At 41.1% G+C, this 15,620-nt stretch overlaps 1 protein-coding gene across 2 annotated transcripts in view; it reads left to right on the plus strand.

Annotated features, from left to right (window-relative positions):
- The window catches only part of cntn4 (contactin 4), a 201,486-nt gene extending 189,528 nt beyond the window's left edge, over positions 1-11,958 (plus strand). For both annotated transcript variants that reach the window (XM_026168944.2, XM_026168946.2), the window contains exons 16-23: positions 352-501; positions 2,386-2,456; positions 4,603-4,837; positions 5,106-5,221; positions 6,135-6,321; positions 8,076-8,188; positions 8,268-8,436; positions 8,801-11,958. In XM_026168944.2, the coding sequence (XP_026024729.2) occupies positions 352-501; positions 2,386-2,456; positions 4,603-4,837; positions 5,106-5,221; positions 6,135-6,321; positions 8,076-8,188; positions 8,268-8,436; positions 8,801-8,892 (1,133 nt within the window). In that variant the 3' untranslated portion in view covers positions 8,893-11,958. The remainder of the gene's footprint in view (positions 1-351; positions 502-2,385; positions 2,457-4,602; positions 4,838-5,105; positions 5,222-6,134; positions 6,322-8,075; positions 8,189-8,267; positions 8,437-8,800) is intronic.
- The last annotated feature ends 3,662 nt before the right edge of the window (positions 11,959-15,620 follow it).

Consider the following 15,620-nt stretch of genomic DNA (forward strand, 5'->3'; position numbering starts at 1 on the left):
ACTGGAATCATTTTTATTATTTTTGTTTTCAATATTCAGTCCCTTACAGCGATTCTGGTGTTTTGCTTGTTTCAGCTGACTTAACAACTACACAGTGCCATGCATGCATTATTAAAGATTTCAACAAAGATCACCAAATTGGCAATGTAATGGTTAATGTATGTGTTTATGTGCATTTTTTAAAAATCCTTATGCGTCCTTGTGTGGTATTGGAAATGTGCTGTGTAACTACCATGTCTGTTAGCCTGGAGGATAGCATGCTACTGATGCTTAGCTGAGACACTCCAAGAACACACAGCCACACACATTCATGTGTTGAAACTGAAGAGGGCACTGTGTGTTTTCTGCCAGTTCCTGAGGTGGTACGGGGCACCCGGCTGACAGCTACAGTAATAGACCTGAGCCCTTGGGTAGAGTATGAGTTTCGAGTCCTTGCGAGCAACTCCATCGGGACTGGCGAGCCCAGCAAGCCATCCAAACAAGCAAGGACAAAAGGAACATGTACGTACTGAATCTGTTTTCAAAACTGACCAGTATACATATCATTTACCCAACTTTCTGAATACTTTTTTTGGAAATACTGTTCCCAAAATGTTTATTAATGCTGGAGGAAGGGAAACCGTTAGCCTTGCCTCTGTCAATACATAAGTGAAGTTATCAGCTAACACTAGCAAGCTTGGTTGCATGAGAAACTCAAGGGGAGAATCACTCCACGTCACGCGGCATTCCTGAGGAACGCAAAAGGTGACCTTCCGTGTTCTTATGGTAGCGCCGGGTTATGGATAAAATCTAGTAGAATGATGCTCCCGTGGTAATACACGTTCCAGCCATGTATTCCAGCCCTAACCTGAACCAGCACTTTAATGGTAAATGGCCTGCATTTGTATAGCGCTTTACTCAGTCCCTAAGGACCCCAAAGCGCTTTACACTACATTCAGTCATTCACCCATACACACACACATTCACACACTGGCAATGGCAAGCTATGTTGTAGCCACAGCTGCCCTGGGGCGCACTGACAGAGGCGAGGCTGCCAGACACTGGCGCCACCGGGCCCTCTGACCACCACCAGCAGGCAAACATGGGGTTAGTATCTTGCCCAAGGATATTTGGCATGCAGCCAGGATGCAGCCTGGGATCGAACCACTGATCTTCTGATTAGTGGCTGACCTGCTCTGCCACCTGAACTACAGCCACCCCACTTTAATGACATTAAATAGTGTTTTCCAAAGCGATTTTAATAAAATGAACGAACATGTGTAGATTGATTCCAAACCGTTCTCATATTTCCTCATTTTTCCGATCTCGTCATTTAGGGATGTGTTGGGTGCCCGGAAGCGTAATATGTTGATGATTTGTCACCTAGCGTAAAATATTACGCCTCGAGAGTGAGAATGTGTTGGTGTCACAGCATCTGTCAAAGTGGCCACACCCCAACTCCAGTTTCCAGATGGGTGATCAGCCGCCATAAATTTGTTATGAAACTATCCATAGATGCCAGAATCTTTTTTGTGGTTGGCTGTAAAGATGCTTTTTAACACTGTTAAGTTGGGCATTTCAACATGGGAGTCAATGGGGATGAGCACGCTTTTGGAGCCAGGCTCAAGTGGCCATGAGAGGAACTGCAGTTCTTGCTACTTGTAGTATGTTGGCTTCAATGTTCAGCCTTGGTTCCTGCTTATTTCCACCACGTAATTCCCACCCGAGATGGACTTTTTGTTTTCAGTCAAGCATATGTTCATTAGTCAACTTGACTGGTTCTGTTAGATCTTCTTACATCAGCACAGAGTTTTTTCACAACTTCTGTCTTTAGTTCAGTTTTTTTTCCGTTTTTGGGATTAATTTTTTCAAGTAACCTTTGACAAGTAAAGGGTATAAGCATATTTTGTAAAATGTCAACCAATAGGCTGTCCTGATAGGTGGAGCGCATACCAAAAAATGCTCCCAGGAGCTCCCGGTTTGAGTCCCAATAGGCAAGACATTTGCTCCGTGTCGTTCCCTCTACACACTTCTCTCTACACACGTGTCGAATAAATTTAGAAATGCTGATAAATATCTTAGGAAAATAAAATACAAAAACCTTGAATATACAGTCAGTGTGCTGGATATCATTACTGCCTCAAAAGAAAATGAAAGTCTCATTCAAATTGCAAAACATCTCTAAAAGCTTCTTTTAGCAGTTTAACAAGTTTAGATTCTTTACGTGTTCCCTTTTCGTCTCAGAGATGGGAAGTTTGCTGATGTATCTGAATGCTGAAGTTCAGGCTTGTCACACACTTACCTCTCTTAGCAATTTAGGATTTGCTGGAAGGAGCATTATTACATGTGCCTTTGCAGTGTCATGTGAAGTCAACCCAGCTAAGCTGATCTGTCTTCTTCCTTTAGCTCCGAAGGTCACACCAGCTAATGTGAGCGGAGGCGGTGGCAGTCGCTCCGAATTAGTCATCACATGGGAGGTAAGCAAGCTTGCTCAAGACCCCCTCACCCTTGGAGGAGGCAGCCAGACGTCATTATTCTCTGTGGATGTAGGCCTCTGTTTCATTAATAACAGCTGAACTGCTTAATGTATGGCATTTCATTTTTAAGAACAGAAAGGCAATAACTGCTGCTGTCACCCTGGGGGAGAGAAAAATGCTTTTGAGGTTTCAATAAGATAATTAAACTCAGTTGTTCCTTCGAAGTTCCGGCTTTTTTCTGTGATTATTTTCTCACTTTTCTCCTCTTTTCTTTATTTTTCCTTTTTCGTTCTCTTTCTTTTCTTATTTCTACAAGGCCCCCCGCATATCAGCCCGACTCCAAAAACGTATATTTGTTCAAGCTGCTGCTCAGAATCATCAGCTCCTGCTGTGAACCATTTCACTGTTGATGTTTCAGTATGCACAAGTGTGGTTAAAAGGTAACTTCTGCTAAGCGAAGCCCCTGTTTTGCCTCAGCCCCTTTTTCACACAAAAGCAGGGGCAGCAGGTTGTTCATAACTATTCCTTTAAGAAATTAAGAAAAGGCGTCTCTCCCCCAGGGTAACAGCAGACATTTCTATTCGCATGGCTGCAACCCGGGGCCTAGAATACAGCTCAAGATATGAATGAAGGTCTGCGTCAATGACACACACAACTCTATATTGGTCAGCAAACATAGCCAGCCAAGAGTTTAGTTTACTTTAGTATGAAACAGAAGACTTTAAATGATTTCTTTGGACTGTTGTTTTTTCCAGGGTGGAACGCAGCATGTATTACTAATGATTTTTACAAAATAAGAATTGGATGCTCACGTTTGAATTTCTCTTGGATTTTCTCTAAACTATGCAGAGTCAAAAGTATACATACGGCTTCAGATATATACATAGACCCCACATATATTTGCTTAAATGTTTCAGCTGGACCTTGACCAGATGTTTTTGGTAGCCAATTTAGTTCATTTCAGATAGAGCTCGACTTATTTCTTAGTGAGCAACCTCTCAGTCCATAGCGATGTAAAACTTAGTTCACAATGGACAGTGACACTTTCAGCAGGTTCTAGCTCATGGCAGCTTGAGCTTTGGTTGTTTCTGGCTTGTTTCTGAACATCTTAACTAACTTCCTCTCATCTCAGGGTCACAGTTGGGTCTTCATCCAAACCTTGGCAAACTGGTGAAATAATTATATAAATAAATAGTTTTTTTTTTCAACTCTCATCTATTTATTTTGAATGAAAAGACAAAACATTACCCTAGGACTGATACTTTTCACCTCATAAATGTACAAATGCTTAGGCAATATCAGTAGCAAACGCTGTGTACAGAATAGGCTTTAAAGTTTCATTTTTTTCATATCTGCTACAGCTGACCCCGAACCCACCATTAGTTACAATGCCAAACTCACTAAACCCGAATTAAATTCTAAAAGGTTTTTCACACTTTATTAGAAGTAAGAAAAACTGCATAATATAAAAACCATTTGTTGTATTTAGAGGTTACCTCTAATAACTGCAGAGAAAAATCAGCAAACATGAGAGAAGATGCAGTTTTGCTATGATAATAGTAAAATAATAACAAAAAGTTGAAAACAAAGAGTGCTCAAGAATAAATCCCTGAGGGACACCACAGCGTATTCAAGTGTGTTTGTTTCTGTCCGATTAGTACTGTTTTTTTGTTTTTTCAAGAACCTTTAAAAGCTTTGGGTGGTCATTCTGAATGTCTGGAGACCATAAACACTTATTCTAGCAGTTTTAACAAGTTTTATCAAAACAGTAGACCCCACTTCTCTCCAGACAAAAAAAAAAGATGTGCTCTATGTATCTTTTAGTAGACCAGAGTGAAGAGGTTTGGTTTATTCACTAGAATAATGGAGCTATAAATATCTGAAGCATGACCACGGCTACGGCTATGTTATCATGCTGAGTGCTTTGTACTGTGTAATGGATGTGTCTACTTATAGTTTTTGTGTGTTCAGCATGTTTTATTTGAAGACAAGCATTGCCTAAAAAACTGAAAGCCTCGTGTCTGACCATATTTCGTCGCATCCTCACATGGCAACTGTAGTTAAAAAATAAAATATAAAGACAGAGTTGCAGTGTGTTTATTTCCCTTTCTTTTGCAAGTGCTCACACAGTGTTGTTTTCCTGCAGCCTGTTCCAGAAGAGCTGCAGAACGGACCGGGCTTTGGCTATGTGGTGGCTTTTCGACCCCACGGCGCCACAGGCTGGATGCAGGCAGCCGTACCCTCCGCTGAAGCATCCAGATACGTCTTTAAAAATGAGAGCATTCAGCCCTTCTCCCCTTTCCAAGTCAAGGTTGGGGTTTACAACAACCTGGGAGAAGGGCCATTTGGACCTGTTACCACTATCTACTCTGCTGAGGAAGGTGTGTATGATTTGGAGTAGATCTGCATGTCTAGCTAGCAGTGATTCATCACTAAAAGACTGAGTCAGTCCTCCTTTCTTTAAATGGCAGCAGCAATCTCGCAGGCAGCCTTCTTCTATCAGCACTCGCAGGCGTCTTCAGCATACTTTCCTCCCTCTGTTGTTCTAATAAAAAGAAGCCGCTTTGAAACTTTTTTGATGTTCTCTCTTTGAGGGGTCATCAAAGCGCAGTGCAACTTCTAAAACCAGTCTTTACACATTAACTCCAGAGCCTGGCCGAGCGCCCACCAGGGTCCGCGCCAAGAGCCTCTCTGCATCTGAGATTGAAGTTTCGTGGAAAGCTCTGCCCTGGAACGCCAACAAGAAGAGAGTGCTGGGCTACGAGGTGAGCTCTGATGAAATACCTTGTTTGTGTGAGTTTTCCCCTGGATGCATTTCCTGTTTGTATGCGTGTGTGCGCACACATGCCAGCTAATGCTGTACAATCTTGTTGTCTTCTATTATTGATGAGTGTTCGAGACTTATGCACCTTGGGCGTACGAGATAATAGCTCGCTGCCTGCATAATGGTCCAGCCGAGTCCCAGGCCTGTGGGTTTGGTTGTGTTTCTCTTGTTGCTTACCTAAGTACTGTAACCACCCTGATTAGCGTGCTGATGCAATACTCCAAGGGATAGAATGCTTAGCTTCTAATCCACACAACATAGCAAGCAGTGGCTCTGCAGACTTTCTCCGTCAGTTCTTGTCATTTTAATTCTGCTCACTGTTGAAATCCAAGATGTGGACGAAGACGTTTTCGTCGTCGGACTGCGTAAAATGCCAGAATTATAAATTGTTGACCACTCAAAAGCAACAGAGGAGCAGGCCCTCAGCAAACCATTCCTTTGAGGAAAGGCAAATTATATTTGTGCTGTCAAGCATGCCCGCTGTTTCAGCCCTGACAAGCAGGGTGACAAAGAAAATCTGTTATCAGTGGACATTGATGGCAGGGGATTTTTATGGATTCTTTCACTTTTTTTTATTTATTTTTTTGTTTCCCCACTTTTGCACATTTGACCTCAATCTGTACAAACAAAACTTAAACAGAACACACATCTGCCCGGCACAACGGAGGACCACAGTTCACAAGGTGGCATGCTGCTAAAGCTTGTTTTCAGACCGCTCACAGCTTCCATCCAGTTGAGTTCACATCTCCCTGTTTCCAGTTTGCACCTCACTGACAGGGTGTAACAGAAAGCTTTTAAGGTGTCCATCGTGTTTTCTGCATTCACGTCTGCGGTTCTACCTTGTTGCTTTTCAGCTGAGGTACTGGAGTAGAAGTGAAAGGGAAGACACGGCCAGCGTGCAAAGGACTGTAGGAAATCAAACATCTACTATTATCCGCGGGGTGAAAGGCAGCACCGCATATTACGTCTCAGTGAGGGCGTATAACACTGCAGGAACAGGTCCTCCCAGCACCACCGTCAACGTTACCACCAAAAAGCCACGTAAGTATGGGATCAAATTAGAGCCTGCAAGAGATTAATGGCTGGCTGAGTTATATTGGGACTAAACTCAGATAAAAGGTGGCCTATTTTAACCTGAATAGATCTCTATAGTAACTTTCACTGATCATATAGGCCAGTCCAGAGTAGATTATCTTCAGAGTTTCAGTTAAATATCAGCTAGAATCAGCACATTAGGCTCTTTTAGGGATATACAGATTATTTCAACTGGTTACCACTGAGCAATTTTCTGCTGATTAGAGGTCTAAATATGCATCAAAATGATACACAGCCATAAAATTGGGATCATGTTAGCTCAGACGTGAAAGTCTGGTAGATGTCTATATCACCCTCGACATTATTTCAACAAACAAACACATTTGTTTGTGTTTTTTTTTTCCATGTCACATTTGATTGTTTTGCAAAATGATCGTGAAGAGACGAAGAGACCCCAGGTACACAAAGGACACTGATTTAGTATTGCCAATATGAAATCAGTATTTTCTTCTTTATTGAAAAAATTGTTCATTCCATGCATGCATCAGTTATGCAACTGCTTACTGCAGTTCATGGTTGCCAGGGGGTTTGAGCTTGTTCCAGCTGTCATAGAGTGTATGCATATGTACAAAAGACGGCAGAGTTATTAGTTAGTTTCATCTCATCTGAGAAAAAGATGTGCTTCCAGTATGCATCATCGTTTTTCATGTTTTCCTCATCATATTGTCTGGTTTAAAGTTGCAGAAGAGTTTTTCTCGATCTCCAACCTCGAGTGCATTCCTGTGCAGAGCTCTAGTGATTGTCATCTTCTTACTTGGCAAAGTCATTCACTGCTGTTTTGGCAGTTATTCTATGGTCTTTAGACACATCGCTCACTAATTTCCTTTCTAGAATCTTTTAAATCTTTTAGAATTTCTTGATGATACTTCTCCCTCTGGCTTTACGAGCGTCAACAAGTCTAAATGGATTTCTTTTGTTTTTGCCATGATGCTTTCTCAAGTGACAGCTCAGACTCTTGAAGAAGTTTTATACTCTGTGTAAATTGGAAGATAACCCTCAGTTTGAACTTAATTTTACAAGCTTTGAGAATTACAAAGTTAAAGCACATCTTTGTACACATTGCACAGCAGTGGTTTGTGCTATGGATAGAAACAATATGGAAATAGTTTATCCTTTCTAAAGAACCTGTGGCTCCGACATGCCAAATTGACTTTTTTTGAATGTGAACAGTTTCCGATGAGTGTGAAATAGAATGGTTATTTTCTTTGTTCTCTTATTTCCAAAGCTTGAGAGGACACTTTTATTAAAACAAAACAAAACAAAAACCAATATGACTTTTCTTACTGCCTAGGATTAGACATAGACTTAGTTGATTGGGGTCATCAACAATGGTTACCTCAGTGAGTTAACCAAATCTTCATTTTGTTTTGAAGTCATCTTCAACACCTTTTTAAAGACTATTTGCTGGGTCACCTTTTGTATAAGCACAGAGCGTGATGCAGACAGCGTGGGTTCTAATCCCATTCTGTCTGTCTGGTTTGAAGTTGCAGAAGAGTTTTTCTCAATCTCCAACCTCGCAGTACATTCCTGTGCAGAGTGCGAATCCCATTAACTCTTTACTGGGATTTTAGGTTTTATAGAACCAGCTAGCACAAACAAAGGCTGGCTATGTTACAGTTGCTTCACAGTACACCCATCTGATCAGTGTGCCACTGCTCAGCTATCATTTTAAGGTAAATGATGTGTTTTTGCTCTCCCAGCACCCAGTCAGCCACCGGGTAAAGTGGTGTGGAACACGTCGAACTCCAAGATTATACTGAACTGGGAGCAGGTCAAAGCCCTGGAGAACGAGTCAGAGGTCACTGGTTACAAAGTAAGCACCCAGACGCCTTGTTTTGTTAGAAAATTCTGTCCCGTGCCACACTGCCATAATTCGATCTCGTCTTCTTCAGGTGCTGTACAAGAAGAATCGACACAGTCGCCCCAGCATCATGGAAACAAACACCACCTCTGTAGAGCTGGCGCTTCCTACTGACGAGGATTATATTATCCAGATAAAGCCATTTGGTGAGGGAGGGGAAGGCAGCAGTAGCAGGCAGATCACCATCCCAAGGATACCAGGTCAGTGGAGAGCTAGTTAGTGTCTCCCTCGTGGCTGAGCTGAATAATCCCCTCCCCTGCTGCTGTCTTGGCAGAACAGATTAGCTGCTCCAAAGCGAAATAATGTTCTGCATTTGACATTTGTGTAATTACAGCTTCTACGTGACACCAAAAAGTATGTAAAGTAAAGTACTCTATTTAGAGTCCTTTCTGTGCCTCACTCTGCTGCTCAAGGAGTAAGATGAGAACATGTTTTTGATATTTTTATCAGCTCTTAATTGCTAAAGCAGGTTGAAGAGATGTCTCTTTAATAAGAAAAAGGTGGGAAAAAAAACTTATTTCTCTCATAGACTAACAGCCTTTTTCTTTTCAACACCTTTTTCAGGCCCCAACGCAGTCGGCTCAGCATCCAAGGTCTCCACTCTATCAGCACTCAGCACAATAGCACTGTCTTTCACAGCGCGGACATCTTTATGACAAACGTCTCGCAGCAGGCGTTGCATCTGATGTGAAGACGGCGCTCCGGCAGAACGCAAACAAAGCCCACTCCGGTGTAACTAGATCCATTCATTTAGATTTTAGAAGCAAAAGGAAGACGCCGAAGGAAAAAACAACAAAAAAAGACAAAAAAAACCGCCATTGAGATAACAGGGAAGGGGTCCCCTTCAGCGCCCAGGCTAAGTAAGGGAGATTGACCGATGTCGTGACTATGTTGTTACCAAAGCAGCTTTCATAAGAAAAAAATAATCAGAAAAAAATGTCTTATATGCATTTTTTTGTATGACACGTTGAGCTTTTATAGATTTTCTTTTCTTAAATAAATTTAAAGTCTGTCTGGGCGTATTGGGTCAGAACATCTGCATGACAAGCAACATCATCAAATTTTCCAGTCTGGAGGTGAAGAATGTGATTTGACAGATCACCCTTTGTCTTCTAAAATAAGATACTACTTGTGACTTTGGTTCCAGCAGACCAAAGTGAGGTTTTTTTCTTCATTTCTGTTTCTGAACTATTTAAAAAAAAAAAAAAAAGCTTGTCTCAAAGGACTGCATCGACAGCTTTGGCATATGCTGCTATTAATCCCAGTTTGTAAAGAGACAACTAGCATTAGACTTTACATGTTAATGCTTTATCATTCTAGGAAAGTGGCTGTGGGTCATCTTGATATATCAGATAATCCTAATAGGCACTAAGCTTGGAAAGTTTTGTCAAAGCAGTCACATGAAATGTGAACACTGAAAGCGTTATGAGTTGCAATCATTCCTCCTGTCCAAAGATGGCATAGCTCCACTGCAGCCTCATGTTAGCTTAATCTACACTTGTGCTAAAGTCCAACATGAGGTTCTGGTCTTGGTTGTGCCGTGCTCAGACCACACAATTATTTTAATAAACATGCTCAGTGTGTCACGTTAAAAGATTCCAACGTCAGATGTTCATATATGTTGTTTTTTTCTGAGTCAGAACATATTTGGAGGGCTAAATTATCAGCAAAAGCTAGCTTGATTAGCAAGCAAACCTAAAGTGTACAAGTATAACGCCCCTAAAACTGACCAAAATTAAACTATAACTTCTTGGACAAGCTGTACCTCACAGCAAGTAAGTTATAGCTTGTATCCCAACTGTATCCTTTTTTTTTTTTATGATAATCCTACTCAGAATTCTCTCAAAACCCACCAACACCTCAAACATGGTTGAGGAATCCAGTTCAGTGACTGAATTAGCGAAGGTGAAGGCTAACTGGCTGCTTGGCCAGGCCACATCCCTAACTTTAATCCAGAAACAAACTCCAGACATGTAAGCTATGAAAATAGTTTGCCCCAAATACAATTTTTATAAACTGTATATACCAAGCTTTTTAAATAGCAGCTGTAAAGAAGTTAATTGAATCACTCTAGTTGAGCATTTTAACACAAAAGTCTATTAGAACGTACTGTCTTTTGGAATCAGCCTCAAATGACCATTGAAGGATTTGCATGTTGGTTGTAAGCTATCCAATATGCAGCAATAGTTTTTTGTCAGCTCTCATTCACTCAACTGGCTAAAACATGCCTCATAACCTTGCTACATCTTTCTGGCCATGGTACTTTCACGCTAATATCCTATAGTCTTAACCTAGCACTGACTAAATGTTTTTTTGATGTGCCAGTTCCCCTGTTTGTGTCGCCTTGCTGTGCTCCAGCAGTTTTACTGCTATGAAGACAGAACAAACCTCCACGCTAATAGCTGGACTTTGCTAACTGTAGAATGCTAAAATGTTTCTGCTGAACTCTAGAATTCAGTCTCGGACCACAGATCATACTGCAATTGCACTTGGAAGAGATTTTAAACAGCCGGTACGGACAGAAGGAATGATCACAGGGAGCAATAACTGGTTTATTTGTATAGCGTGAGTCTAAATCCCATCATCCTCGATGCTAAAGCATTAGCATATTAGCATGCCACGTTTTTGGTGCCAGTCCCTTGAGGGGTCGGGTTACCCAACAGCTCCCAAAATGTCGATGAAGTACTTAAAGCCATCCACGTGATAATTACCGACTTTGTAACCAGATGTAACATCGAGCTGTCGTTGAGAGCTTCTCCCCTGGGTTCCTCTATCATGGCCGTTTAACAGCAATGGGAACTGGGCCCTTGTGGCTGTCTCATGCTCCTCATTCTTTAAGTTAGTCCTGTGTCTAGAGCTATTCTTTGCCTTCTGTGTGCCTCATCATATGTTCAAAATCCTCAGGTCCTTAAAGAGCCTTAACTTATCATATGTATATCAAAAACATTAGAAACATAGGACTATGAAGCAGCCGTGGTGATGTTTACATGCAGCTTTGTGGATAGAAAACTGTATGTAGTGAGGGGGGCCAGCATCCTTTTCCTGATGTTACAGAGGTGAATTGAATGGCATTCTGCTGTTTCGCATGGGATATTGGCAATATATGAGGCCTGGTGCATTTTTATAGGTGTGTATTCTTAATAAAAAAGACAATGCTGCTGATCTTTTCCTTTTTCCCATCGTCTCCTGATGCCATGTGGGGCTGCTGTGCTACGCAGAGTACAGTGCAGTCTGTATGTAGCTTGTAATCCAGTTAAGTAGTTTGTAGTACGTTGAAGGGAAGTGTACTGTAGGCTACTGGGTCTTGCTCAGAATCATGCATTGAGAAATGTGTAATATACTGTTTTGTACACTTCAGATCATTTATATAAAAGAACCTTTCTAAAGAGATGATTTACTTGGTTTTTATGTATCAACTCTGTTTCATACTGTAGCTAACTGTTGCTCAGCATGACTGTAATTTGTCCTCTCTTACGTCCATTTGCAAAACCGACTGAATGGCTTAAGGACCGTACAAGGTTCGTGCATCTGATAAGTTTGTGTATACTGTGCGTGTACCATGAAAACTGAACCACGATCAGCCTAATGTCTATGCTTCTGTCTCAGTCAGCCCCTCTGAGATGTGCTGGGTCTTCTGCTCATATACGCGCCACAGGAGAGTTTCTTCTGTTGCTGTTTGTTGTTTATACTGTGTTAATAAAGATTACCGATTTATAGAACAATGCTGAGTGCTTCTGGTGCATCAATATGATATCGGCCTGCATGACATATTGCAAGAAAGTGCCCCCCTTGAACTCTTTTCTGTGATACACCTGCACCATTTCATAGGTTTTATTACAACGTGCCCTGAAGGCAGGTAAAATACTAGGAGGACTTCATTCAGTGTAGTGCAGTCAGACTTGGGAAATCTTCACACTACAACTATGACAGAATGTGCCAATAGCACTCATCATTAATACTAATAATCTGGAGAAGAAGCACAGGAATTTTAGATCTCCATATTTAGCAATCAGTCTCTCTTTCCAGATATTCCTTAGCTCAGAATGTGTTTTTATCTCTGTCGATTTTCTCTTGAGAAGTGGCTTCTTCCATGCAAATAGCTGCATTTTTTTTTTTTTTATTGGTTTTTTTGTTTTTGTTTGCCTGAATATTCTCGGATCTCTATCTGCCTCTTCATCCCTGCCGAGACTAATTTCTAAAACTCTGGACTGTAACAGAAATATTAACGATTGACATTGTCTTTCCATTAATGTGAACAGGGTAACTTCACCCCCCCCCCCCCCCCCCCCCCTTCTCTTAATGATCCACAGCCTTGCCTACCCAAGTTGCAATTTCTCCTCCAGGACGTCTTTCTTTTATTCTCTTTATTAATCTATTATTCTTAATTTATTTATTTATTTTAGCTTATTTGCAAGTCTTGGGCCTGAGTTTGCATGTTCTACTTTTTTTTCGCTCTGGTTTCCTCCCACAAGCTAAAGACGTAGATGTCAGGTGATGGCTCAATCACATTAGAGTAAGAATAGGACTGCAACCTCCTCACAACTATGTAAAATCAGTGGCTGTCCAGTGATTGCACTGAATTCTTTTCCAGTCGGAAACCGATTGCGAGTACCTGCAGAAACCGACTGGTTGACCAGAGGTTGACCGTGCAACACCCTCAACCTATGGGTGACCACTTTGAAGCAACTGCACAGGTCACCTGGTGGGAGGCAACCTGTCTCCAAACAGTTGTAGTCTATGTATTAACAGACCTCTCTGCATTGAATCATATCTGTTATTAACCTCTGTCTCTCTTCCACAGCATGTCTTTTATCCTGTCTTCCTTCTCTCACCCCAACCGGTCGCAGCAGATGGCCCCGCCCCTCCCTGAGCCTGGTTCTGCCGGAGGTTTCTTCCTGTTAAAAGGGAGTTTTTCCTTCCCACTGTTGCCAAAGTGCTTGCTCATAGGGGGTCATATGATTGTTGGGTTTTTCTCTGTATCTATGAAGCGCCTTGAGGCGACTTATGCTGTGATTTGGCGCTATATAAATAAAATTGAATTGAATTGACTCAGACCGACTCCAACTGCTACATGTCTCTTTGCAATGGAGCTTAATTCAACTGGTTGTGTTTTATATGAAAGCAAGGTTGCAGTTAAGCCTTTGTCCTGCAGCAATCACATCGCCATTTGTGAATGAATTTCTGTTATAAATCCATGAGGTTCTGGATGGACTTTTTCTCTTTTTGGGGGCGGGGTAATAATTTAGAATTAATTTTTTACAAGACAGTAGAAGAGACAGGAAAGGAGGGAGGAGATGTGTGCACATTCAAATCTGCAGTAATCTTTTGGCAAATGGGTCAATCGCTCAACCCATTGAGATATATGGGCACCGAGACCTGCAATTTTTGATGATTTAATCACAGTTAATCATCATATTATCACAAATCGATCTAAATATACGTTATTGACAACTTGACACCAGTCAGTCATCCTATTGTCATCACTGTCTTTACGTAGCAAAGTTGCTTTGAAGACAGCAGCTGACTGAAAGTGTCCATGGCACAGCAGTAATTTTAGTCATGCCATGGTCTCCAACCACTGTTTTCCCTAGTGTGACTGTAGCTTAACTGGTGACTGTGATAAGGCTGAATGTGTAGCCATGAATGAATGTGTAACTGTGATAGCCCTGTAATGTTAACCAGTCTAGGTAGGAGGGGAAGAAGAAAGAAATGTAGGTTTTTGATAAATAACAAAAACAATTACACAAATGACAAATCTGCAGCACTTGTGTGATGCTGTCAGGATGGAGCAAAATTTCTGAGGAATGTTTTGAGCAACTTGTTGTTCAAAGAATTAAGACAGTTCTAAAGGCAAAAGGGGGTCTAACTCGATACTAGCAAGTGTAACTAATAAAGTGTCCAGAGATCATGCAATGCGTGTTTATATATCCTCGGACAAACAGTCTAAAAACAAGAATGATGAAGGAATTCTGCCATCCAAACCCTCTTCTCTTTATATCTCCTCATATCTCATGTGGAGAAATAACCAGAAACACAAACTGTAGACTGTATGTGTGAATTGGGCCCTGGCCCTTTAAATAGTATAATATACAAAATTGTTCAACTGAACGATTGCAGCACATTAAATCTGGGTGTTTTAGATGTCAGCCTATCCAAACAGGATTTTGCTGGTCTTCCTGAGAAGGTGAGTGCACGCAAACCTAAATTAACAACATTTTTCCAGATATTGTCCCATATGTCACATGAATTTTTGAGATTTATAAATAAGTACTCCAGTATTCATATTCATCAACTATCTGGTTTGTGCATAGTGAAGGATTTCAAACATGTCCGATATCTAGCTTTGGTGCATTAATACACAGTATCTCAAAACTGGAGACATCAAAGACAAAGTTAATATGCAAAGAGATCGGGAAAAAAACTTTCAGTGGATTAAATATTAGAATATTGTGTAAATGTTTCATGGATGGAAATCCAAAGTTGGGATTTTTCAGCGTCCAGTCTTGTTCGTTTACAGAGATGTGTCAACAACAGATCCATCAAAGGTCCAGTGTGCATTCTTCCGTATATTGTCTGTATCTGTGATGAATACAAAGGTATCACTGCCTTAGATCATACCAGATTTTAGGGCTTTTATTCCAGTAATGGAGGGTGAGTAAGACCCCCATTCTGTCTTATGTTAGTTTCAGGCCGCCCTGGAAGGACCAGCAGCTGTGAAAATAGCTGGATAGATGAATGTACTGAATCATGCTGGAAATATTTTATTTTTTCCTCCTAGTTCAAATATTTTTATATCAGTGTTGCACAGTTGCCAAGGCTGTGCCTTCTGCTGTTTTGTGTTACCCACTTTATAAGACATATCACTAATAGGAATAGCAATTACTTTATTTGTGAAATTCTTTCAGGCATTATCAAACACTATCAATCCATTACCTCTAGCTGCTTATCCAATATTAAGGATGCCAGCTCAGAAACATCACAAACAACATCAGTGCATTGCAGGGCTAACAGAGAGAGACAGCCAACCACACAATCACACACTCTTATATCCACACATATGGACAGAATCATCACTTAACCTGACTTTGGACTGTAGGAGGAAGCCAGAGTCCCCAAAGGCAACAGGTGACCTTGACTGTTGAGCCTTCCTGCTAACCACTGCACCAATCAAATACCAGTGACAAATAAATATGTATTTTGTAGAGGACTCCATAATAGTTATTCTTGACATACTTTACATGGATAAATTGATTTCACCTTCTAGCAGCGCTGACATAGCTCTAAGTGTTCTGTCCTCACTAAGCGTTGTCCTCGTGAACGTAGACTCAGCTATACAGACAGCTAAACACTCTCCTAATCAAAATCCAGGGAACAGGCCAATGTG

This window comes from Astatotilapia calliptera, chromosome 5, assembly GCF_964374335.1.
Source record: "Astatotilapia calliptera chromosome 5, fAstCal68.1, whole genome shotgun sequence".
Lineage (NCBI taxonomy): Eukaryota > Metazoa > Chordata > Actinopteri > Cichliformes > Cichlidae > Astatotilapia > Astatotilapia calliptera.